Below are 26,108 nucleotides of genomic sequence, written 5' to 3'. Positions count from 1 at the left end.
GTGTAACATGTATTTGCAGTAATGGAGGGCACTGCAGCCTCTGCAGCTGTAAGCTCTTTGCACTGCTCATATTTGGCTCATTTAGGAGCCTCTGCAATGTTAACCACAGGCCTCCTCTGCTGTCTGAAGCTATGATCTCACACACATACAATCCGGCCGCTATGGAGAATTTATATCCATGTCTTCTCCCTTTGCACGATACAGGGGGATTATAATGAGAAAGGCTGTGCGAGTCTGGCATTGTCCTCTCCAAAACAAAAACTCTCGCTTTGCATTGTTGCCTCGTTTCTATGGAAACACTGCAGGCAGCGAGACGGACAGGAGACAGTTAGGTCGAAGTGGAGCAACATTTTAGGAAGAGGAAAAAAAAAAAAGAGGGATTTAAAGTGGCTTCATGTGTTATGTCACCTGCTGCCTGGTCGTCCCTCCTCCCCAGAGGGAGACCAGAACAGGGAGAAATAAGAGGGAGAACTTGTTGAAAGCCTCCCTCCTGTGGTTTGGACCCCTCCTCCTCAGTGTCCAAACAAGGGCAGGGCCTCTTCAGCCATATATGGAGGAGTGGATGACATCACCAGCCAGCGGAGCGCTGCTGTTTTAGCACAACTTTCACCTTTTTCATTGTCCGCTGATGACATGTTAGGAATGTGATGGCTAATTCCCTGCGGAGTCGAGCCCCTCCTTCCTTTCCTCTCTGACCCTGAGTCTCAGCAGCAGCAGCAGCAGCAGCTTGGCTCCTGCTCAGCTTTAAAAACACTGTCAGATATGGATCAACCTGCCCTGCATCCCAACTGGTTGGTAAGTTGAGCAGAGTTTCGAGGGAGGACGTTTTGAGCTGAGCTGTGGGACTTGTCTTTTGATTCAAACTTGGGGGAACACTTGTTGTGCAGTGCTGAGACCTGGTTGTGTGTTCGAGTGTCTGATGGGACTGAGCTTGACCCACATGAAGGAGAAACTGCAGCAGACTCTCTCACAGACTCCCACAGAGATTAGTTAAACATCAACAGGACATTAACTGCGGCAGGTTGAATTCTCAGGACTCTGTTGGCAGCTCTGCAGTGCCTCATACTGTTGCTTTATCACAGAAGTTTGGTCGGCCGATGCAAGTTTAAATCTGAAGATTCTCACTGAAGCAGGTACAGTAGTGAGCTGTCTAGAAACTGGATTTGCTTTTCGGATGTGGCACAATTGCTTGTAAAGTCAGTGGAAAGACGAGAGTGGATAAAATTAGACGCAGTTTCACTCAAGCTGATGCAGAGCGAGGCAACGATGCATCCGCAAGAGTTGAAAATGTTTAAATCTGGTTTAAGTAGACATCACTGTTGGGTGTGTTTACAGGTGTAACAGAGGACGCTCATGAACACACTAATTTCTGACAGACTTGAAGCCTTTGACCAGAGAGGGCAGCAAAACACTGCTTTTGTGTTAAGTTACTCTTTAATAATAGAATACAAAATGACAAATCCATGAAAATTTTGCACAATTTATATTTTTCAGTTTAGTTTATTTGAGAAGGGACATTGCAAATAAGTAAAACACGGTAACACACAAGTAAAAGTGGCTATTTTTCATCTGTAGTTTAATCTGTTTGAGGTGCAAAGAAACACCACAGGAGAAGATATGGATGGTTAATATTTATCTCTTTTATGCCGAACATGTTCATGTCCTGTCATTGCATTTCTGTGCTCCGGCCAAGTGATCCAGCACACTATAAAAAAAAACTTTGAAAAATTGAAACTAAATTGTCCCTACAGAGCGATTGATCGCCACAGTGCTCTTCTCTCAGGCTCTTTTCATGGCTCAGGAAATTAAAAAATGCACATTTGGAGCTCCTGTCATTTTTCATTAGATGATGGTTGTTGCAGGCCCTCAAACCACCTCACTGTGGTTATCACTGGCAGCGGAAAAAAATAAATATTTTAAAGCGATAACCAGAATGACAGTCCGATCTCATCGCAGATTACCTCTTTTACCTCCGACAACATGATGGACTGGTCACCGCCCCCAAATACCTGTATGTGTGATGAAATGGCAGGTGAACTGTCCCCACACCTTTCTGATGTTTGAATTGGGACATATTTCGTAACTTTTCCGAAACTGACAATCTGACATTCTCACTTTCTTCATGCAGTGATTAACGAGGTGTATGTAGGTGAGAACGTAGTCAGCATTTGAACTTCACTGTCAAGCTCTCTTTTTTGATCCTTTAGTCCTTCTTGACTGCTCCCATCACTTTTCATGTACAACTAGGGCAACAACATGATTCTTTAGAGGAGCGAGTGTTCGAAAGTGTCTGACATTACCCCCATTTGTACAATTCAATAATTCCCATACTCTGTCTGTAAGCTTTTTGCTCTTCCTGAAAGTGTGCCAATTTGATACAGAAACACATTCTAAATGTTCAGTTTTTGTCCGAGCCGACACATTACAGAGTTGTTTTATCACTTGTGATCAGTGTTTCTGGTGCTCCAAAAACTCTTTACTTCCTAATCAATAGGATATATGCAATATTAGATCAACAATTTTGCTTTTGACATACTTGGAAAGCCTCTGAATCAACGTTTGACCATCATAGAGCCCGTTGACACCCATATAAATGAAATTCTATCAGTACTTTCAGCCCACTAAAGCCCAAAAGCTCCCAACTCAACACGCCTGCGTATTAGTGGAGTTCCTGACCTGCAGCCTTAATTCTTCCCTTTACTGAACTCTAGACAGCGCAGGATAAGCCCCGTCAGAGAGAATTACTCGAGTTCAAGCCCTTATCTGCCTCTTTTCTTTTATTCCCTTTGTTCCCTCGCTTATCCTGCTGCTGCCTTTTATTCTGCTTGCCTGCCTCCACATCCAGGATCAGGTGGTTAAAGCTCTCATTCTGAGGCTGGTCTGACTGCTTCAGAGATGTGCACCATCTTTTAAGGTCACCCAAGGTTAGGTTACCACGTACTGTCAGCTGGAGTCATGGGAGGATACAGACATGCATACAGACATGCTTTATAATAACTGACTCTTCATTTTGTGGGTCCAGCTCTTCATGCTTGCATTTACAAACATTCTGGTGTAAAATAAAGTCATATATAAATATATGTTTTAAACCAAGTCCTATTTTGTTGAAAACATGCTTGATATTAACACCAACTCATTTTTTATTGGATTTCTTCTGTTTGTTTCCCAGACTCAAAAGGCTGTTGGAGCAGGAAAAGGCCTACCAGGCTCGTAAAGACAAGGACCACAGCAGGAGGCTGGAGAAGGTCAGAGCGGAGCTGGTGAAGCTAAAGTCCTTTGCCCTGATGTTGGTAGACGAGCGGCAGCTGCATATCGAGCAGATCGACCAACAGAGCCAGAAGGTCCAGGACCTGACTCAGAAGCTGCAGGAGAAAGAGCAGCGTTTGGCGGCAGTCAGTGACACCGCCAAGGAGGACGGCCAGAAGGTCCTCAAGCTGGAGGACGAGCTGGAGCATAAAGCAGCAAAGTTTGCACAGGAACACGAGGAGATGACCGCCAAACTGGCCAACGAAGAGTCCCAGAGCCGACAGCTGAGACTGAAGCTGTCCGGACTGGCACAAAAGATTGAAGAGCTGGAGGAGAGCAACAAAGTCCTGCATAAATCAGAGGAGGATCTGCAGGAGCTGAGGGAGAAGATCAGCAAAGGGGAGTGCGGGAATTCGTCTCTCATGGCCGAGCTAGAGAACCTGCGGAAGAGAGTGCTGGAGATGGAGGGCAAGGACGAGGAGATAACAAAGACAGAGACTCAGTGCAAGGAGCTGAAGAAGAAGCTGCAGGATGAGGAGAACCACAGCAAGGAGCTGAGGTTGGAGGTGAACAAACTGCAGAAGAGGATGGTTGAGCTGGAAAAACTAGAGGGGGCTTTCAATCGGAGCAAAACAGAGTGCTCCCAGCTTCATATAAATCTGGAAAAAGAGAAACGTGTTGTGAAGGATCTGGCCGGTGAGCTGGAGACAGTGAAAACAAAGATGAAAGAACTAGAGAGCTCAGAGTCAAAGTTCGAGAAGGCGGAAATGGTCCTCAAAGACGATCTCATGAAGTTGAAGTCCTTTACAGTTATACTGGTGGATGAAAGAAAAAACATGGCGGAGAGACTTAAGCAGGAAGAACAGAAAAGTGACGATTTGAGTAAGATGTTCAAAGCAGAGCAGGGCAAGGTGACGGAGGTCACAGAGAAGCTGATCGAGGAGAGCAAAAAACTTCTCAAATTCAAATCAGAAATGGAATTTAAAGTGACAACTCTCATCAAAGAGAAAGACGAGTTAAAAACTAAACTTGCAAGTGAAGAGGAAAGATGTCGGGAGCTGAGTACCAAGCTGAGCGGCATGAAAATAAGAATGGACGGACTTGAGGAGACAGAAAAGGAAATGCAGAGAAAGTGGGCCAACAAGGATATTAACAGAAAACCGGATGAAGACAACAAAATAAAAGATCTCACGCTAGAAATTGAAAGACTGAAGGGCAGGCTCAAACAACTCGAGGTGGTAGAAGGAGATTTAATGAAAACAGAGGATGAGTATGATCTGCTGGAGAAGAAATTCAGAACAGAGCAGGACAAAGCAAACGCCCTCTCTAAGCAGCTGGAAGACATGAAAAGTCAGATCGCAAGAAACAAGGCCATCGAGAAAGGCGAGGTCATGGGTCCGGAGGCTGAGCTCAGAATTCGCTGCAAGATGGAAGAGGCTAAAACCAGAGAGCTGCAGGTGGACGTTCACGCCCTGAAGGAGAAAATCCACGAACTGATGAACAAGGAGGACCAGCTCTCCCAGCTGCAGGTGGATTATTCTGTCCTCCAGCAGAGGTTCATGGAAGAGGAGGAGAAGAAGAAGAGCATGAGCCATGAAGTTGCAAACCTTACCAAGGAGCTGGAAGCCACCAAGAGATACAGTCGCGCCATGAGGCCGAGTATGAACGGCAGCAGGATGGTTAATGTCCCGGTTACCTCTACAGCAGTGCAGACAGATGTGCTGGCAAGTGGGCCGGCTGAGGATGAGACGGCGGCGGGCTTTATCCGGAAATCAGTCCTTGAGGAGAACCACTTAATGAGCAACCTCAGACAACAGGGACTAAAAAAGCCAACTGTTCTTGAGCGATACCCTCCAGCATCAGCAGAATTCGGGGCAGGTAAATCCTGGATACCCTGGATGAAGAAGAAGGAGGCCATCAGTCTCACTCAGACGACTCCTGAGAAGACCAATGGGGCCTCGTTGCTCCATCCACCTGAGATGACCATGTCCCCAAAGCCAGGACAGCCACTCCGCATCAGAGTGACCCCGGATGCCGGGAACAGCACTGCCACCTTGGAGATCACCAGCCCTCGAGCTGAGGACTTCTTCTCCAGCACCACTATCATCCCAACTCTTGGCCTCCAGAAACCTCGCATCACAATCGTCCCAAAGCCCACAACCGTGAGCTCCAAGAGCAAAGCCTGTGATCTTGATCGAGCCAAATCTCCGGTCAAGATAACCACCATCTCCAGGGCCAAGAGTCCAGAGAAGACCAACGGCTGCAGCTCTGACAACCTTCAGTCGCCGGTGTCCATCATCACAGTCAGCACCACTCCTGTGGCTGAGGCGTGTGCTTCACCTGAGCCTCACAACATCACCACAGGCCGCACAGTGATCAAGATGACCCCAGAGAAGCAACCTGGGCTAGCAACTTACAGGAAATACAACGGCAAGAGCAACATCATCACAACAGAGGACAACAAGATCCACATCCACCTGGGTTCACAGTTTAAGAGGCCTGCCGAGGGCTGCAGTAGTCCAGTGATGACGCTCGGTCTTGGCTCAGAAAGCAGCAAGGAAATGCCAACAGGAACGGTGCTCCGCTCCCCACGAACACCGTCGACGGTAAAGACAACTCCGAGCAAAATGACAAGCAGCATAACGATCACACCCATCACCTCTGCATCGTCCAGGCCGACACAGTCAGTGGTGAGAGCTCTGGAGATTTTTAACATCCTCTGTCTTTAGTTCTTTCTGAACATGTTGAATAGAATATCTGAATCGTGTCTAATCTTTTACGTTGCAGTTGCTTCTGAAATGTTTCAAAATGAAATCAGGTGGTGTGTGCTCCCTAGATCTTTCTAGCACTCTCTCCAGGTATAAAACAGTGGATTTATAAACACATGATCTCACTGGTATGAACTAACACTGGAATGATCTGACATGCTTCAGATTCCACATCACAGAGAGGCCTTTTGAAGACTCTTGTATAGACGGACACAAATTTACCAACTGACAAATTCACTCCTTTTAACCAAACACGGGCAACGGGCAAGTGTCGAATTTGGATTTGAAAGTTAAATGCATAGATAAGAAGCCTTGGTCAAACTCTCAAACTATAATATTACCCAACATGTAAATGGCATGTGACAGTAAGCCTTGATTTGATGATTTTCAGGTCACCAAATCAAAAGTTTCCAGCCCCGATTCAGGACCATCAGTAACTTGGACATTTTGGACACTTGGGCTTTGTTCAGACCGCAGGCAAAACAGATTTGTTTCTCAAATCACATCTTACTCTCACTAACTTGAGTGTTAGTGACTCTCAATGTTGCTGTGGTATCGACGTAGGCATCAGTCACTACGTTTGCTGGTGGCGCGGCTTTCCAACAAGGACGCATGAGAATTAGAGCTCTATAAACTTGCCTTCCAAACAATCGCATTGTCATAGATCTTCTCCGTTATACACACTTCTGGATTTAACATTGTTGTTGTGTGTTGCCTTGCTAGTGCAAAAGACACTTGGCAATCCGATTTGAAAAGCCACACTGCCACGTATCTGCAGAAATTTGATTGTAATCACATAAACCACCTCAAGACTTTCTAAAATCAATCATGACACATTCTGGATTAGCCAAAAGACAGATTTGAGCGAGGTGGACGGATTTTCCTGGTAGTCTGGACAAAGCCTTCAACAGAAACCCACTGGATATTAGGGAATATTTTTCCATCTCTAGTTTCAAGTCTTCTTCAACACAACATGATGTTCATTTTTTTTAAATTATTGTCCCGTTTAGAGTAAAATAAATGATAAAGCAGGGTATGCTTTAGTGTGATTGACAAGTCGCTACCACAGTGTATCCTTGAGTTTTTAGTTGGATCCAATCAGGATATCATATAAAGCACCATCATGCCTAAATATGTTCACTTCTGGCTCCAAAAAAACAAGATAGTGATGCCAAACTTGAGGCTGTAAACTGTAGTCCACAAACCACTGGGTGTTGTCACATGTTAGTTTACAGTTATGCAGCATTCATGGTTTTACATGGTTTTTATTAACTTAAATCAAAGAGAGAAGAGAGTTTCTTTGAGTAAGTCGTGCACCTGTCTGGCATCGTGTTTCCCATCTTAAAAGTTGCTGATGATGATTGCCTACCATCATGTTCATTCGTACTTTCAACACTCTTCCTGTAACAAAGTTTACGCGTCACACAGTGAGATGTCTGAGTTACGTATGATCCTGGAAGAGGGCTAACCAAAACCATGCTTACTGGGGTGCTCACATGTCAACACATTTGACAAAAGATCAACTCTGTGTTTTTGTGTTTCTATCATTCAAATCTTCTCCTCATGTTGTTTTGTTGTTCATTTTCCAGCCCAGTTCGGATGTGCAGTCAGCTCGGAGCGCGGCCACACGGATCCCTATGTCAAAAGGTATGAAACCGTGCAGCAAGGCAGTTCTGGGCGTGTCGACGGTGACGAGGTTAGAGTCGCGGGCCGAGAGCCAGTCGATGAAAATCGAGCTGAGGAAGTCAACGATTTGTGCCTCTGCCTCCACAGCAGGGGGCAAGAACTGAGGGCTAGATATGTATGCTGCCATGGCAACGATTCAGTGATTGAATTTGTGGCCAAATCTGCTGCCAAATATTAGTTACAGGCCTCATCAGTACACGCACAAACAGGACTCTGTGTGTGATGTCGCCTCTTACAACAGCTTTGCTTTTCATCCAGACCTACAGTTTATTTTATGTATGTTATTTTGATTTTCCACCATCATGACGCAGGTCTTTGCATGCCTCTTTTGCATTTCATCCATTAACTTCATCTTGGTGATATCTGGCAGTAGCTCTCGACTTCTTCTCATCATTTACATTTTTCATAGCATGTGTTCATTTCACCACCGCTTCTGGAGGTTTCCAGTCACCCAAGCACTGTGAATTGTTTGTGACAATTGTTGTCATCTTTGTGACAGGCACAAAAATAAAAGCTATTTATCTCTGCTTCGTAGCATTCATTTGTCCATGGTGTGTGTGAGCTTTGTGTGACTATTAATCAATGCTGCTAAACAGTCATGAAAAACTAATTTTCAGACCTTACATGTTCAGATATGTTTCATGATGTTTCCATGGCCTGTTCAAATATTATAGCACACGTGTCAGACATAGAGAAAGGTATTTAAACTCAAAACAAAGTGTACAGTGTCCAGCATTGGGTTTTTACATAGAGGTTTAATATATCTTGTTGTCTGGACTACAGGTAGTGACAATGACAAAGGTTTTATATTTTGTTTTGCGGATTATCCAGAGAATAGGTCTTTGGTTAAACTTTATTTAGAAAGCACCTTTAAATCAATCATGCAGCCCAAAATGCTTCATGGAGCAAGATCAAAACAGCACAGACAAATTAGCGAAAACAAAAAAATAAAACCAAGAAAACTATTTTGCAAGATTTAAGAATTGCAACAAGAAAATGATCGATAAGAATATTGATAAAATGTTAAAGGAGACATACATTTTTATTAGTTTTATTCCCCTTTCCTTCAGTGTTTTATAGCTTCTTGTGCATGTAAAAGATCTTGTAAGTAAAAAGGTCAAAGTCCGCACCAACAGAAGTTCCTCTCTCCTACAGAGAACACTGCTCCTGAAATGCCTCGTCAGTAGCCCCGCCTTTAATTCTGTGACTTTGTAACATCACAATACATCACCATGTCACACATGTCATTATTTATGTCTTGTGGCTCGTTTGCCTCGTAATAATTGATTTACGCAGCTGCTTAGTTGTTGTCAGTGGTGCTGGGTCAGGCGTGCTTGAGCTGACCAATCAGAGCAGACTGGGAATTCAGGAGGGGGGTCTTAAAGAGACAGCAGCTAAAACAGAGCGTTTCAGATAGAGGGGGAATACACAGCTGCAGCACCAAACATTCTAGTAGTAAACAACAATAAATGATTAACATGAAAATGAGCAGAATACGTCTCCTTTAAAAGTAACTAAGTCATTGAAATAAAATAAATATACACAATGGATAAAAGGATGTGAACCATGACTAAGACTAAAGAACTAAGGCAATAAAAGACAATAAAAGACGAACAAGTAAAAGCCAGGCTAAAAAGAGGTCCACAGAGGTGGAGATGAAAGTATTACTCCTTCTTGGAGTCATAACCCAGCAATTTCTAAACATGCAGAGCTGATACATTTATTTTTAGATTTAGTGTGACTTCAGGATGATTTACACTTCATCATGAATAAATTCCATAATTCAAAATTATACAAATAAAGATGCTACTTAACTCAAGAATTAGCTTGAAATTCTTTAAGTATTTAAGTTTACTTCAGGATCAAAGTCATCCGGGTATACTTCACACATCTCTACATCAGTGTGTACATTTTAAACAGGAACTGCTAATAGCCAATTCAGCATACTTTTAAAAGTGTCTACTTTGTTGGAGTGTTGAAGACTTGGTGGCCACAGAGGTCCAGATCAGTGGGGACAGTTTCTCTGGAAACTATCTCTTGCTGTTTTTCTTTTTTACCCCACAGTTTTGTCAAAATTCAAATATTTCATTACACTTCACATAAGACACAATCACCTAGACAGTAACTTGTCAGTGAAATATAGGGACTTGTTTCACTTGAAGCAAGAATCTCCTCGTTTTCAGAATTTGTCTTACTTATTTTTAAAGTGGCATATTTTTCCTTTATTTCTAATGCTGTCAGCTCTGAAATCCAAACTCAATTTACCTTAGTGATATTGGAGTGGAAGTAGAAATCACAGAAACGGGCATGCTCTGTCTTTGTGGTTAATATGCACGCTGTATAGCTGCAATGTCCCTGATTTGATGCCAACTGGAGACCTTTGTTGCATCTTCAATCTCTGCATATTTTGTCTCTATCTGCACTTCATGCAAGATGTCCAAACAAAGGGAAAAGATACTGATAGATAAATCAATCAATCAATCAATCAATCAATCAATCAATCAATCAATCAATCAATCAGAGATACAGATACTTAGTTTTTTTTTTCAGCTATGAGATATGATTTGATTTGATGTTTTGGACATTGGTGCACAGGTTGTCCAAAAAAAATGTCCATGCATGCCAATAACATGTAAGACATGCAAAAACAGGACAATTAGTCAGTTTACAACACTGCACGCAATGTCAAATATCTGTGGCTGCATTCCATGTTTCTGTATATCATAATTGATCTTTTCGGCATTACACAGCAGACTCAGTTAGCATCTAGCGCCCTCCTACGGACAAGTACAAAACTACAGAAATGACTAAGGATTCTGTTTACATCAGGAAGAAACTATATTGAATCCTCTAAATGTGTGATCCAAACCTCACACATCCTCTAAAGGTTCTCTCACCACAACCTCTGATTAAAAACAAATCAATAAAGCACAATTATCTGCAGGCTTTTATGTTTTCTAAAAAGGAAACCTGGGACCAAAACAAAGGATTTGATCTCTACAAACTCTGCTGCCTTAATTAGCTTCTAATAATCAAACAGCCCAGAGGATGAGAGAGCTGGAGATAGTGCTGATGTGAGCGAACGAGGGGGTGAGGGAGGGGTATTAAACAATGCAGTGAGGACTGAGAGCTGGAAGAAAACAGGAGGGTAAACAGGTAGAGAGTGAAAAACAATGATTCACAACACGCTGAGTGTTTCTGTTTCAGCTGCAGTGTGTTGGCCGTGACTCCCCTGAGGCTGCTGCACAGAGATTTAGGTGGATCAAATGTTCTCCCTGGGAAAAACATCAGAGGCTGAGCAGGATTATTAAAATCACATCTGAGCGTTATCTTCTTGTCTGCAGTCGTGCCATTCCCTCTGACTCTGAGAACACTGGTTGGGAAAAAAGGGTGCAGGACAAGGACATTAAACTCTTCTGCAGTAGGGCCTGCTGAGTATCTATATCACCATATGAAGCTGTAGGGCTGCAGATGATGATCGTTGTCATTATCATGTCATTTGTGGATTAGTTCGACAATTAGTTAATTCATAATGAAGTCCACAAGGTCCTGAAAAATGCCACAAGGCAACCAGCCAGGTGGCAGGAATAAAATATCAGCAGTTAAATTATCTAAAACCACTGATACATTCAAATGTCATACATACCATATTGACATTTATGGCAACAAAATAATTATGTTTTTTAACAAGAAGTCAGGACATTTCCGGAACAGGTTTTTAAAGCCAAAACATGACCCTAACCAAGTGATTTCTGTGCCTAAACCTAACCAGACCAGTGCTAAAATAGTCTTTGGGCAGCTGTTAAATAGGAAGAAAAACAAATCTGACCTAGTTGAGACTTTAATGTGGCTTTCAAGGACACATATTTGTTGTAATTTTCCACCACAGGTCTGCTGATGGATATCATTTCAGGAAGCAGCCGCTGCTGAGCTGAGATCTCTGATGTCATGAGAAGAAATCGGAAAGGTGTCTGATGGTGGACGTTCCTGGTTAAAGCTCCAAGACAACAACTTTTCACCATGCAATCACAGCCAATTACAGCTCCTCTTAGATCTTGTTAACAAGACATGATAAGATACAACCAAGGCTGCAGTTTGAACTGAAGAGCTTTGTACAGATGGAATGTTATCTGTGTGCTATGCAGTGTGGAATACAGGCATAATCTGAAATGTAGGATTTACCAGCGTATTCAGGATGTGTTTAGAAAATGTTAACTCCCGTCTAAGGTTCCCTCCGAGTGGGGAAAACATAGTGCAGTGCCAAAAAGGCTGTAGCTTAGAGCAGGTATCTGTATGCTGAATTTTGAAAGGAAATTGTATTATTCTGGCATGAAATTTGAGCCTGTGTTTTGTCTAAGTTTGATCCTGGAAAGACCATAGGAGAGGAAAACAGGTTTAAAAAAATTGCATTTGAAAGTTGCTGAATGTACGGTGTATGGTAAGAAGCAGTGCCATGTTGGTTTAAAGTGTATTTGATGGTATAATAAACATAAGATCACATTATATGTGTTGTCTAATAACAAACACATACAGTGCTTGTGAATTTGGAGCTTTCTGTTTTGTTTCCTTCTTTAGAAAAACTCACTATAATGTGGTTTTCAAATTCACATGATGCACTTTTTAATCCTGTGTGATTATCTGTGACACAGACTTGATGACGTGTAATGAACGACCTCTTCTTGGGGACAGAAGCAGGCACCGAATAAATGATGACCACATGTACTTTGACTGTCCAACACTGGATTTGTCTGATAAAAAATAAACACTGACATTAAAGACTGCTTTAGCATGTTTATGTGAATCAGTTTCTTCATTGTTTCTTTTTTGGATGTTAATGCCTTTACTGTTGTTTATCAAGATTTTCTTAGCATTAGCATTTTCTTCAACAGGTTCCATGTATTATCAGCAGGTTGTTTTTCAATAGCTTCCAGGTCATGTGATCCATCAAAATCAATGCCGAAATGTTTTCCTATACTGGTTGAATGAGAAAACACTTTTTTTGTATTGTAATTTAGTCTTTGTCATACGCTAAAATTAATATTTTTAAAGAAAATTCAGCGTTTTTACAATAGCCTCCATGTATAATCAGCATTTTTTTCAATAGTTTCCAGGTCATGTGACCCATTGACTCAAAATCAATGCCGAAATGTCAACCTATAATGGCTGAATGAGACATACCTCTAATTATTGGGTTTCAGTGCTTGTTTTTTTTTCTTTCATATTTATAATGGAAAATCAGCATTACTGTCCATAGGTTCCAGGTCTTGTGACCCATTTACTCCAAATCAATGCCGAAATGATTCATTTACTGAGTGAACGAGACACACCTCTTTTTATTGGATTTTAGTACTTGCCAGATTTTATATTAATAATTTAAATGAAAAATCAGCATTTTTTTTTTCAAGGGATACCAGCTCTTGAGACCCATTTACTCAAAATTAATGCTGAAATGTCTTTATTTAACTGGGTGAATGAGAAACACCTCTTTTTATTGGAGTCCTCGTCATATTTTATATTAATAGTTTTAATGAAAAATCAGCATTTCTGTCAATAAGTTCCAGGTCTTGTGACCCATTTACTCGAAATCAATGCCGAAATGTCTTCGTTTACTGGGTGAACGAGGCACACCTCTTTTTATTGGATTTTAGTCCTCGTCATATTTTATATTAATAATTTTAATGAAAAATCAGCATTTTTTTCAAGGGGTTCCAGGTCTTGAGACCCATTTACTCAAAATGAATACCGAAATGTCTTCCTTTACTGGTTGAATGAGACATACCTCTTCTTATTGGATTTTAGTGCTTCTATTTTTATTAATATTTTAATGAAACATCCTCTGCCATCACTGGGTATTAAGGATCCTAAAACGCTTGCTATATAATCCTGGTTCGAAATATTTATAAAAAAAAAAGTACTCTTTGACAAATTACCTTCTTAATTGTTGCTAATAGCAGGCTGAAAGGTAGTCAATCCATTGAATTAATGCATCAGCAATATATGGTGGAAATGATCAACAAGAGAGATGTATCGGAACACATTTTATCACATATTTAAAATATAAACATGTCGCCAGTAGTAGTAATTGCGATATCTCCGACAGCATGTGAAGGCAGCAGCAGCCGCCACTGTACAGTATCCGTGGTAACTTATTTAGTGACGTCATCGCGCGTTACGTTCAGCTTGTTTGTAAACTTCCTGAGGGAGCAGCCTATGCTAGCGTTGTAGCTAGCCATTTGCTCGTTTAGGTAATGGATTAAATCACTAAATGACCAAAAATAAGTGACAGCATAATTGAAGTTATTAGTCGTCATATGTGAGCGCACCAGTGGGGCCTTAAACCCGGTCTGTTTCCAAGTTAGTGACCGCGCGGTGCTAACTGTGCCTGGTGGCTAACGCTAACAACTTTGTCATTTCGACCAGCGATGATAGGAGCGATGATGGCGTCTAGTTACAACGAGGATGGACATATCACCGTGTCCGGGCCTGGCGGCGGGACGCTGCGGAGCAAGAAGCCCGAGAACACCGCGTTTAAACAGCAGAGACTGCCCGCTTGGCAGCCCATCCTCACCGCGGGCACCGTGCTCCCTGCCTTCTTCATCATCGGACTCATATTCATCCCCATCGGCATCGGCCTGTATGTAACGTCCAACAACATCAAGGAGTTTGAGGTAACGTAACGTTACATGACAGGAACAGTATGACGTCTGGATGCAATGCTAAGTTTTCTGTATAACGACACTGCGACACAATAACGTAATATTACCTGTAGAGCTGGCGCATGTACTTAGACCACTCACGCCAAACTCCACTCAAAAACTGTGCACTTTATTTTAACATCTGTTGTCGGATATATCCAGCGTCAGTTAAACATTATCTGAAACGTTCTTCCCCACCGATGAATTCGGCAAATATTTTAAAGATCAGCTTTTGTTTCAATAATATAAACAGCATCTACTTGCCATTGTTAAGTCAGTTTGCTATTAATCTTCCTCCAAAATACGTGACTAACGTGTGAAGCATGTTAAGCTTTTATAGACGTTGAAAGCTACATACAATAGTGTACGGCTGGTCAGAGATTTACAGAAAATACCACGTAAAGGAGCACTAAAATTGGCGATTATTGAAATGGAGTTTGGCGTGGTGCTCTTCCACAGGACAGATCAGTTCAGTGGGATTTGGGAATATGCTGCACTGTTGCCACTAACACATCAGATCTTTGTGTCTCATCTCATTAATGGCTTCTGCCAGCATTTCCATGTATATTTTATCTTTGGCTTGTTGTTATTGTTAATCAAAGTAGTGCTCACTTATCCTAAAGAATCTTTAAAATTATTTTTTCTTGAGGTACATTTTGTGGTTTGTACACTTGGTTTTCTTGTTTTCATCTGCCTGTCTTACTTGTGTGTATTTATTCTGTCTGTTTGCCCTCAAGAACATTATAGCAACTGTTTGGAAAAGTGTTGTACAGAAAGTTTTCTTGCTTGCCCACAGGTTGATTATACAGGAGTTGACATGTCCAGTCCCTGCTTCAACTGCTCCCAGAACTTCAGCTGGAACAGCACAAGGCCATGTACCTGCACGATACCCTTCTACCTGGAGCAGGCATATGAAGTGAGAAACTCTCGTTAAAACTTTGAAGTACTCTCCATAAGTATTCACACAACGAGGTTGAACAATTTGTCTTTGATACTTTTATTTTAATCAACAGAGCAGCGTCTTCATGTACTACGGCCTCTCCAACTTCTACCAAAATCACCGTCGCTACGTCAAGTCAAGAGATGACAGCCAGCTGAATGGAGACATGGAGTCCCTCTTGGTAACTTCAGCAAAACTCTTCAATAACACATGACAGAGGTCACACGGTGCCGTTGAAAATGCATTATCACACGGTCAAAGCTGCACCAGCCAACTCTGCATGAGAACATGAAATATTCACTTCAGAAGCCATAAATCCTGAAATGGTTTATTAGTTACACTTCAGTTCATACAGCACAGTGTTGCTAACCAGTCTGTGAGTCTGATCCCCTTCATTCAAAGGTTGCTCAAGGCCCCAAATTGACAATAGATTTAATGTAAGTGAGACGACTGTCTCTGTCTGGAGGAAACATTCACTCAGTGCTGCTTGGAAGACACTCACACCTTAATACAGTCAGAGTGAATTTGATGCATCCTATTAAATTAACTATTGCATCGAGCATCCACTTTAAATCTTTGGTCTGTTGCAAAGTAGCCATCGTCTGCACACCATAACTCTCCCATTTCTAATGCGAGCGTACACATAAAGAAACAAGCCAACATGACATCACTAACTTGGGACAAATTGACTACGGCACAATTATACTGTTTACAGACCTGTTATGAACATTTTTGTACAGTAACCTGCATGTTGCAGCATTTAAAGGGACAGTTCACCCCCAAAATGAATACATCTTTTTCCTTGTACCTGTAGTGTTACTTGTCAATCTAGATTGTTTTGGTGTGAGCTGCAGAGTTTTGGAGATAACGGCTGTAGAGATGTCTGCCTTCTCTCCAATATGATGGAACGAGATGGCACTCAGCTACATTAAAAAAACTCAACAGCATTCTCTCTTTACTGGTTACTCAAGATAATCCACAGACCACGGCAGAGAGAGAAGTGTGCATCTACTAATGGACCAAGCTAGGTAAAGTTAAAGGAGGAGGATGCTTTTAAACATAAATCCCACACTCCCAATTCTCTCGGCCATCAGTAGTTGCACGCCCCCTTCTGCGCGATGATACGTTTGCCAGGTGTAAAAAATAGTTCCTACAAGTTCTGTGAATTATCTTGAGTAACTGTCTGATGATTTCTGGAAATAGACATTGTTGGAGACATGTATTTTTTGGTGCTTTGAACTCAAGTCCCATCTAGTTCCATGAAATTCAAGAAAAGGCAGACATCTATACGGCCGATGTCTCCAAAACTCTACAACTCACGCCAAAACAATCTAGATGGATAAATAGCATAAAGGAAGAGCTTTAAATGCTGCCAGCATGTGATGATATTTGTCTTTTGTCTTCTTCTCGTCCGCAGAAACCCAGTAAGGAGTGTGAGCCATACGCTATGAATGAAAACAAGCCAATTGCACCTTGTGGGGCCATCGCCAACAGCATGTTCAATGGTGAGCCAGTTTCTTCCCCTGTTTACCTGACACAAATGTGATTTCAATCATCACTTCAGTCATCAATCTTTCCTTTTGTGGCAGACACATTGGAGCTGTTTTACAACGATCCCAACGGCACAAGGGTTCAGATTCCTCTGTCGAACACAGGCATCGCCTGGTGGACCGACAAGCATGTGAAGTTCAGAAACCCTGGATTGAACAACCCGAACCTCACAGCTGTTTTCCAAGGTATCGGCAGGAGCAGCTTTTTTGTGTACTTGCCTTCGGGGTCATTAACCCTTGAGCCTAACATGGAAGCCAATGATTTTCATCGCTCATCAATATGTTAGAGGTGAAGAATTGATTTAGCACCACAAAGAAAGCCTGACTGATAGCTATAGGTCAGGATTTTGCAAAATCACATCTGAGATTTTAACATAGGGCTTCCAATTTTAAATGTATTCCTTGTGGTTGATAAAAAAAATATTAGCTTCAACTGAATTGGACCAAAACTGAGAAAACAAAGAGGCATTTTGAAAAAAGGTCTTGAGGAAACACTGTGAACGTGCTATTTAAGTTTAATCACACTGAATATACTACACTATAACGGCTTTTACCTGTCAACATATTTATCAGCTGACCTTAAGTACGAACTGATTTCATATATGAATAAACATTGGGAATATCAGTAGGGCTTCTTTGAGTTAGCTCATGGAAACATTAGACTTTCACTTCATCACTGCTGTTTCTTCCTTCTGACTCAGGTACAACGAAGCCAGTGAACTGGCGGCGGCCCGTCTACGAGCTGGACTCTGCTCATGATAACAACGGCTTTATCAACGAGGACTTCATTGTGTGGATGAGAACCGCCGCCCTGCCGACCTTTCGCAAACTCTACCGCATCATCAATAAGACCAGCAACATGGTTCCTACTCTGCCCCGAGGAAACTACACACTGGAGGTCGTCTACAGTATCCTTTATGTGAAACTCACAACAGGATATAGTGCACGCTGCAGCAAACCATTTAAAGAGCCAGGAGGACTTGGGTTTATAAATGAGAATAAAACTACAAACTGGGATCAGACTTCAAAAACAAAACTAGATTCTTATTAAATCTTACTCAGCAGACAAAGGAATGTTGACAAAGGCTTTGTGCTATAAAACAACAGATATTTATTTGGCTTAAATGAGCATTTTAACATAGTCTACTTCCTCTATTCTGTGTTATTACAACCCAGCACTGTAATGATATGGAAGCGTATCCCAAAATTCAAAGCAGTACATCTGTCCAGTTTATAAAATCAGACACGAAAAGTGAATTTAGTTCCATGTCTGGAAAGTCAGAACACAAAATTGGGGGGGGGGGGATTGAGATGTAGAATTTGATCAACTGTCTCCACTTCAGAGTTGTACATTTGTAGTTTTGATATGAACACAAACATGTGTCCTGGTACCATCCTTAACCAGTTGAACCCAGATTATCCCGTCCGCAGCTTCGAGGGCAGGAAGCGGATGATCCTGAGCACCATCTCCTGGATGGGAGGCAAGAACCCATTCCTGGGCATCGCCTACATCACCGTGGGCTCCGTCTGCTTCTTCCTGGGCGTCGTCCTGCTCATCATCCACCACAAGTGTGGCAACCGCAGCAACAGCGCCGACATCTCTAATTGAGACACCAGCCACCCTCCAGCTCACCTCTGCTGCACAGAACAGTGATCCTGTGACACATCTGTCGACACTCATCCAGAAGCCAAATATGTCATATCCACATCAACTTCTTCAGCAGTCAAACATGGGTATAAAACTGCCTGACGGTGGCTGATTATTTGCCAAAATGAATATAAGAATAGCCAAAAAATTTCAGCCACAGTCAACGTCTAACAGCTTTTAACAGATTTTCTTCCTGGTAACATGAGGAGGGTGTCAGACTGATGTGTCACATGATCAACTAAAATAAAAAATGTAGTCAGAGTTTCTGTTCAGGTCCGGAAAAGAATATGAGATTATATTTAAAAAAAAAATGTGCCAGAATGAGTCTGGAAAGTTTGGGTGACCTTCCAGACCCCCGTAGGATCTCTTCACTTGTTGCACTTCAGGTGAGCTAGAATGTTGTTGCTTTAAGTCCTGAGTTGCATGCTGGTTAGCAGAGATGTTAATGTGATTCTCGGGCTGCTTGAGCGGTTCGTCTTTGTGCCTCGTTTCGTCCGCGACATCAACCCACTTTCAAACTAAAATCAGCTTTTACTGAGTCACTGCACTTAAAACTTGCTGAGCAAGTTCCACGTCAGAGGGAACACAAAATGTTTGGAGGTTGGGAGCTGTACAGTTAAATGTTTAATTTTTATGTATTTAATTCAGAGTTTTAAGAGTTTGCATTGGAAAGGCAGTATTTGCACGCCGGAGCTCAGGGGTTTTGAGTCTGAAGGGTTGGAGGTTGCTGCGAGTGTGTAAATCTGGGGCCGTATTCCTAAAGATTCTTAGTGCAAAGAGTTGCTCCTAGTGGCCAAATTCTAAGAAAATTCTTAGAATCATGATGTTTTCTTAGAATTTCCCCTAAAAGTGAAGAGTAGATCCTAGTAAAGATAAAAGCTATTCCTAAAGAATCCTAGCTCTTAAGAGAGCTCCTAAGGTGAGATCTGTTAAGAGCAGGGAAGAGGACTTTTAAGCGGCTTAGGAGTTCCCTAAACAGAGGACAAAATGGCGGACGGAAGAGGCAGGAGAGATATTCTCCTGGATGACAGTGAATTAATAAAACGCTACAGATTGGATCATGCAGGAATCATGTTTGTGGTTGATCTCATTATTGATGCACTTACTTCTCCAACCCAACGCCACAATGCAATACCACCCGAAATGAAAGCCAGCCAACACTGCTTCTTATAGGCCGGTCAGCAATCACAGACATTGATGAAAGCTGAGCCATTTTACCCTTGTTAATACCAAATTGAGTTGAAATGTTGAAAGTGCAAAAATTACCAGCATGGCAATTAATATAAGCAAATAAATATAACTATCACTATGTGAATACTGTGCAAGTGGGCGTAAGTTTTCACACATTTTGTAGGATAATTTTAAAGTATAGCTTACTATTCATTTAACAGATATTTTCTTTTATGTGAAATATTATTTACAATTACACAGTCTTCATAAGATTAGATTCTATGATTAAGTTTATTGATTTGAGGGTCCATCCTTTGCCCATTATCACCAAAAGTATATTTTTTATCTAGCTTTTAGGATCAACCAATCACAGCTTTTGAAATGATGACTCATACCTAGCAACGGGGTCAACCACACCTCCTCACTAAGATAAGATAGGAGTTTCTGTCCATTCCTCGCTCAGAGTTCTCTGAGAATGTTCTGGAATCACTCCTAAGCTAAGACTCCTTGATAGGAATTTTTAGGTTAAGTTAGGAGCTCTGAGAGGATTCTCAGAATCTTTAGGAATACGGGCCCTGATCCATAATGAGTTGACACTGTGCTGTACCTTAATTCATTGTCATTTACATGCAATAACAATAATACAGCATGATATAACAGTAACACAGTCCGATTCAATTCATGTGATTAAATGTTTGTGTTTGTCAACATTTTCCATACTAAGAGTGACTCTAACATGCGAGTTTACGCGCAAATCCTGCCATTGTTTTTAGCAGCCTAGATGAAAGAGAATATCCTGTTGCATGATGAAATGTGATGAGAACAAATTTATTTTATTTTAATACATTTCATCAAGATACATTGTTACAACTGCAATTTTGAGTGTCACTACATTTGACTTTTTTTTTACACCATCTGTGTTGTATTGTTGCTTTAAAAGAATAAATTTGTCATCGAATTTGAAGAGTGACGTGTTTTATTGTTCCCCGCTTTGCTTTATTAGCCATTTGTGTTTAACAGCAGTCCTTCAGCATGTTTTACAACCGATGACATAATGGTTCAAATTCAGACAGAAGACGACAAGACGCCGTAACACCAGCATCAAAATAAGCATTTTAAGACAGTGCAGAAGTCATGAAAAGCCATGAATAGGAAAATAGCAAACATTAGTTCAATAACATAGCAACAGTAGAGTGAGAGACACAACTAAGAGGTCATGACACATTTTATTGATAACGTATTCCTAAATGGTGGAGAAGTCTGGTCATGTAGGATCTTAAACATTGTCCCTGTATTTCATTTGATTTTCCCAATCAAGCAATTAATCAAACTTTATTTGTATAACACCTTTCAAACAAACCAAATTCAATTTAAAGTGCTTCTTACATGTGATTGATAAATTGTAGGAGGCTTTAAATGGATTTAGAGACTACTGCACCATGGCAGCAATAAAAGATGGGTTGTAAATAAAAGATAATAAAAATATAAATAAACGATTTTATACTACACGTAAAATGTATTATAATTTAAAAACTAAAATGTCCAAATAGAATAAAATCGATAAACTGTAAAATGTTACTAAACAATATAGAATAAAATATGTAATTAGGACTATGCTGATAAAATGTAACAGAATTAACAATCATAATGATAAAAAAAAAAAAGCATAAACATTTAAACAGTGCAGCCAGACTGAATAGATGGGTTTTTAGATTTATATTTGCATTTTATTTTTAACTTAAATGACACATACATACGTGGACAATTATAATACATTTGTGGAATTACATTTTCATTTTCAAGTTTACATTATCATTTTAATAAAGGGGAGTCGTGTTTATGAACTAACACCTAAATTATAAAATGATGCGTTTGTTAAAGGATTAAAGTTAAACACATTTTGAGCCACCCCATCTTCGAGCAAATGTAATGGAGGACGTTGTGTTAAACACTGTAGGGGGCAGCAGAGCGCGCAGCAGCCGTTAAACTCCACGAAGAAGAATCTGAAAGCGGAAGTAGAGTTTTCCGGTGTCCTTGTGTGACTGAGGCGACTGTAGACGGACTCTAAAGATGAACAGACACATATTTGTAAGTTTATTTATTCCTCAAACGTTGCGTTTGCCTTGTAGAAATATTGTTTAACCAAGCAGACCAGTATGTGGTCTGAAAATCTGCGACGAAACGACAACATGGGCTAGATTTAGCTAGGAACTGTTAGCTAGGGGTCAAAGCCAGGTAACGTTGAGATGCCGCCGGAACAGCTAGCATTAGCTTAGCTTCGTAGCTAATGAAACGAGCATTTTGTCGCATCTGGGCGGTTATATTACCTGTAGACATGAACAGACATTGTGTTTAACCAAGGTGGGTTTAACATGACTTCGTGTTCAGTCGTGTGGGATGACTTTGGTGGTATTTGCTGCTTTCCAGGCGCTCCAGCAGGTGGCGCGGCGGACCATCACCAGCTCTGTCCGCCGGCAGGTTGACAACAAAGTCCCACAGAAACAGAAGCATTTTCAGGTAAAACTGCATAAACAGACAACACTGCTATGTTGTGTAATTATCTAATTGACATAACTGTCAAATGTCCAGACTTTTTTCTATTTGAGTGCATTGCAATCCCTTTTAGTTATAGCTTTTGTAATCACAATTATTATTGTACCAGATGTTTATTACTAAGTTAACATTAGCAGAAGTCTTCCCATATCTGCGACTGTGGGACCTAATACTGTGTAATCCACTCTGACTCATCTGTGTGGCCGTCAGTAATGAGTTGACATTGGTATAAATGACAACTAGTAATTCTCTGGTAAGTCCAGAGCGACAGTTCAGTGTTATCATTGATATCTCACATGTATTGTAAGGAAATGAAGTAGATATTTTTCTTGAACATGTCAGAGGTTTGGTGTCATGTAACGTCTCAGTTTGGTCGTTTTACATGTGATCTTTTTGAATTAATTTGCCACATCATGATAAATATTGACGTAGGAAGATATCCTCAAACATATGACCTGTCCACATGTATTCAAGTATTTCTTAAACTGTAGCCTTTTTCTTTGCATTTTTGACTTAATTACACTTGCAAACTGCATTTTAAGTTACTGACCTTGGTGAAGGTATCCAGATGTTTTCAGTGTTTACGTGGTGATGGTTACCTTGGACATCACGGCCTCCAGACTTTTTGGAGGCCGTGATGCAGAAACCCACGTTTGCTTCCTGATTGGGTGTTATCAGTATATGTAGCATCACTTGCAAATGTGAACTCAGAGTATTTGTGTTTCTAAATTGAAGGAATGGATGTTATATTGTGTTAATTTAGAAGGACACAAAAGGATGTTGACAAATGCAGTAATGGAGAAGAGAGACAAAATGGTTTCTGACAGTGTTTTAGTAAAAACAGCATTATCCTGGAGGATTCATCGAAGAGCAGTCAAGTTTCCCCGTTTTTATTATTTTTGTCCTGTTTCAGGGAATAATTACCTGTTACCTCAGTACAAGCACTGGTATCTCTAACATATATAATAGAAATTAGAAGTAGGTAAGTAAACTAGAATTTTTGTAACTAAGCAACCAACCACAGGCTATACAATCTGCATCCTGTTTACACCGGCAAACGCATGACCTGTGTACGTGTCATTACGGTCATTTGATATGTGTATTCATGTGTGTTCGTTTGGACAGAGAATAGACACTTGTGTGGATGGTGACATATTAAAAAATAAATAAATAAATACCTGTGTACGTGTGGACAAGACAATAGTGTAGTCACATTGTTAATGCTGTGCCAGGAAATATAATTTGAACCTGTTATCCAGCAGCAGGTTACTGGTTATGAAACCAGTTTTTAAATTTTAATCGTCTTACCACTACACCAGTCACAGCTGGATCCGCCCAAGATAAGAAAACGATGTCAAAAAAAAAAGACAAAGGCAAACATTTCTGTATCATGCTGGTCAGACAGTAGACAGTCGTTGAGATCACAGAAAATATCAGTGAAGAACCAAACTGCTGCTGGATAACAGGTAAAACATTATACTGTAAAATGATCTACCCTAAGGTTTGTTGAGGAACTCCGTTAAAATGAAACACAATCACACAATAAGAACAAAGTGCTGAGGTTGCTGAAACAGGTTTTTGAGCACTTGCTGTCTACAGAACTGCACATGTGGGAATACAATCTGCACTGTGGTGGTTCTGCTTTTTCCATGCAGTGTTGGTTTCACCAAATAATGTAGAGCCCACATTTTTCAGGACCAGCCTTTAGAAACTCAAGCTGCCATGACTAAGCCTTGCCCTCCTGAATGTAAGAGTTGCCCCTGAAAATCCAAATAAAGGACGTCAAAGATGCCTCTCCAGAGACACATTGAATAAATAAGAACACAAACAAAGAATCTTAAAAGGCTAAACACAGACATGATTTATGACTTTTTCCTTTGACGAGGTCTAGTGGTAAATACTTCCTCCTTCTTTGGTAGCAAATTTGAAGAGATCAGACTTTGAAAATCTTACACTGCGAGAATAACAACAGTTTTACATACAGAGGCTCCATCATGGTGCAGTTCTCCAGACAGGAAGTGGTTTGAACGCCATAAAAGCGCCCAGCAGCAGTGAGAAGCTGCAGGGTCCAAGAAATGTCGACGTATACATGAATGTTCCACATGCTGATCAGTGCATGTTTTCATGTCTTCAGCAGCGGTTCTTCTCATGAAGCCCTGAAACCTTGACAGAAAAAGTTTCTGTCACCTTAGCTCCAAAGATAAGTAGCCAGTGTGTGAAGCAGTCTAACTAAGTTGAGCACTAATGATATATGTTGCACTGACTGTTTGACCTGCAGTGACTTAAATATCCAAATACGGTACTTACTGAGCATTCAGTGGATCATAGCAATTATTTCTCATGCTGCCTGATGTCATCAGCACTGGTGTTAAGTTGAAGAACTGATAGATGATGCAACCAGCTGGCCAAGTGTCTTGTAGACTAAACAAACTAGTTTTATGGCTGATTTGTTCTGGTGTGACTGCTGGAATATGCTTTATAACCTGAATGATTGAATCCAGCACGCATGATGAACAGAAGCAACTAAAAACTACACAGGCTTCTGGGAGATTTTCCTGCTGGTGTGCTCACCCTGAGAGTGACTCAGACAAGACTTCTGAATCAATTAAACATCCCCTTATAAATCTCTAATGGCGACAGTGCTGCTGCTGCTAAATGTTAAAAATAATTTGACCAAGGATACAGAAAGGTCTGTCTAGTTGTTTTAAACAGATTTTGGTTTCAATACTAATATAATGTTAGAATAGATGTGCATTCAATAAAGGAAAATTGATCAGTTTTATGTTGAGATTGCCTTCAGTAATAGGGTTCAACCGATATGTCTTTCTCAGGGCCAATACTGTTGCATGTTTGCATTAAAAAATAATGTTGTTTTATCCACAATCTAACAGAAAAATCACCATTTATTTTGACCTGGTTTTCCTAATAATCAGAAGCTGAGTAGTTAATCTTCTGCTCTACTCCATTGCTACTCGAACACAAGATAATTTCAGTGGCGTATTAATATTAATATTAATTAATTGTTTGTGATTGAATCCAAGCAAACTTCAGTATGTTTGTTGAATGTCCATCGTGTTTCTCTCCTGCAGGAGGATAACGGGATGCCGATTCATTTAAAAGGAGGCAGTGGCGACGCTATCCTGTACAGATCAACGATGGCCCTCACCGTCCTCGGTGAGAAAATCCTTCTCCTCCTTTCAATCCATCTTTTACTGAAGAGTTGTTTACTCAAAAGTTGTATATGACTGCTTCTTTCAACAAGTGTGTTTAGAAAACAGTCACACAGAAATGACTCTTTGTTTAAGTTTTAATCTAACTGTTGATTATCATGTCCCACTAATTGGTCTTGTTTGTCCTTTCAGGTGCTGGATATGTTGTGTATGAGCTGGTGAAGGCGGCGTTCCCTCAGAAGAAAGGCTAACTCCTGACTGCTCCAGCTGTTTCCTTCCATTTAAAAACCGGCCAGCAGCTCTATATATTGTATAAAAGATGATAACCTCCCTGTGTACCGGGGGACCTGTTTCCTGTCATGGTGGGATATTGTTTCATGTTCATGGGATCAATATTTATTTCTTGTACTCTCTCTGGTGACCTGAGGATCAATAAAAAAATGGCTCTCATGACCAAAACTTACTGATGGCTCCTTCTCTGATCACTTAGCATTGAATACAGTAAAGACACTGTTACATGGAAGGTCAGAAACATGAATATTAATGGATAACAATATTGTAAAGATTTTGTCCACTGAAATTTTAGAGAATTTATTATTTAAATACACATATTAAAGCTTTAGCTGTAATTTTCTTAAAGCCGGTTGAGGTGGTTGAGCCTATTTTTGACTTTTATGTTGGG

The 26,108-nt window shown here is 40.8% G+C and overlaps 3 protein-coding genes across 5 annotated transcripts in view; all 3 read left to right on the top strand.

Annotated features, from left to right (window-relative positions):
• filip1b (filamin A interacting protein 1b) overlaps nucleotides 1-12,491 on the top strand; it is a 42,983-nt gene extending 30,492 nt beyond the window's left edge. Inside the window, exons 5-7 of one of the 3 annotated variants that reach the window (XM_084378075.1) lie at nucleotides 3,170-5,936; nucleotides 7,604-7,661; nucleotides 11,590-12,491. In XM_084378075.1, coding sequence (XP_084234201.1) covers nucleotides 3,170-5,936; nucleotides 7,604-7,661; nucleotides 11,590-11,630 — 2,866 coding nt within the window. In that variant the 3' untranslated portion in view covers nucleotides 11,631-12,491. Of the gene's footprint in view, nucleotides 1-469; nucleotides 796-3,169; nucleotides 5,937-7,603; nucleotides 8,228-11,589 lie in introns of those variants that run through there. The other 2 variants (XM_084378076.1, XM_084378074.1) reach the window with 2 other exon arrangements.
• A 1,377-nt stretch (nucleotides 12,492-13,868) lies between these two features.
• Nucleotides 13,869-20,661, top strand: LOC311271656 (cell cycle control protein 50A-like). The gene is made up of 8 exons (XM_084377439.1): nucleotides 13,869-13,945; nucleotides 14,121-14,368; nucleotides 15,192-15,311; nucleotides 15,409-15,516; nucleotides 16,753-16,840; nucleotides 16,925-17,071; nucleotides 17,587-17,793; nucleotides 18,301-20,661. The coding sequence occupies exons 2-8, from the start codon at nucleotides 14,123-14,125 to the stop codon at nucleotides 18,492-18,494; spliced, it is 1,110 nt and encodes a 369-aa protein (XP_084233565.1). The 5' UTR covers nucleotides 13,869-13,945; nucleotides 14,121-14,122; the 3' UTR covers nucleotides 18,495-20,661.
• A 1,020-nt stretch (nucleotides 20,662-21,681) lies between these two features.
• cox7a2b (cytochrome c oxidase subunit 7A2b) lies at nucleotides 21,682-25,889 on the top strand. The gene is made up of 4 exons (XM_084378022.1): nucleotides 21,682-21,791; nucleotides 22,131-22,220; nucleotides 25,346-25,430; nucleotides 25,619-25,889. Exons 1-4 carry the CDS (start codon nucleotides 21,774-21,776, stop codon nucleotides 25,675-25,677), a joined length of 252 nt encoding a protein of 83 aa, XP_084234148.1. The 5' UTR covers nucleotides 21,682-21,773; the 3' UTR covers nucleotides 25,678-25,889.
• The last annotated feature ends 219 nt before the right edge of the window (nucleotides 25,890-26,108 follow it).

This window comes from Pagrus pagrus, assembly GCF_965226575.1.
Source record: "Pagrus pagrus genome assembly, chromosome: 16".
NCBI lineage: Eukaryota > Metazoa > Chordata > Actinopteri > Spariformes > Sparidae > Pagrus > Pagrus pagrus.
The sequence above is the reverse complement of the archived record's forward strand: the minus strand, read 5'-3'. Positions and strand labels throughout refer to the sequence as shown.

Excerpts from the sequence above, each read along its gene's own strand:
- LOC311271656 (XM_084377439.1), top strand. The coding sequence starts at position 14,123 with ATGATAGGAGCGATGATGGCGTCTAGTTACAACGAGGATGGACATATC. Across the intron at positions 15,312-15,408 it reads ACCTGGAGCAGGCATATGAA|AGCAGCGTCTTCATGTACTA; the intron begins GTGAGAAACTCT and ends TTTAATCAACAG. Across the intron at positions 16,841-16,924 it reads CGCCAACAGCATGTTCAATG|ACACATTGGAGCTGTTTTAC; the intron begins GTGAGCCAGTTT and ends CTTTTGTGGCAG.
- cox7a2b (XM_084378022.1), top strand. Across the intron at positions 22,221-25,345 it reads AGAAACAGAAGCATTTTCAG|GAGGATAACGGGATGCCGAT; the intron begins GTAAAACTGCAT and ends TCTCTCCTGCAG. Across the intron at positions 25,431-25,618 it reads GATGGCCCTCACCGTCCTCG|GTGCTGGATATGTTGTGTAT; the intron begins GTGAGAAAATCC and ends TTGTCCTTTCAG.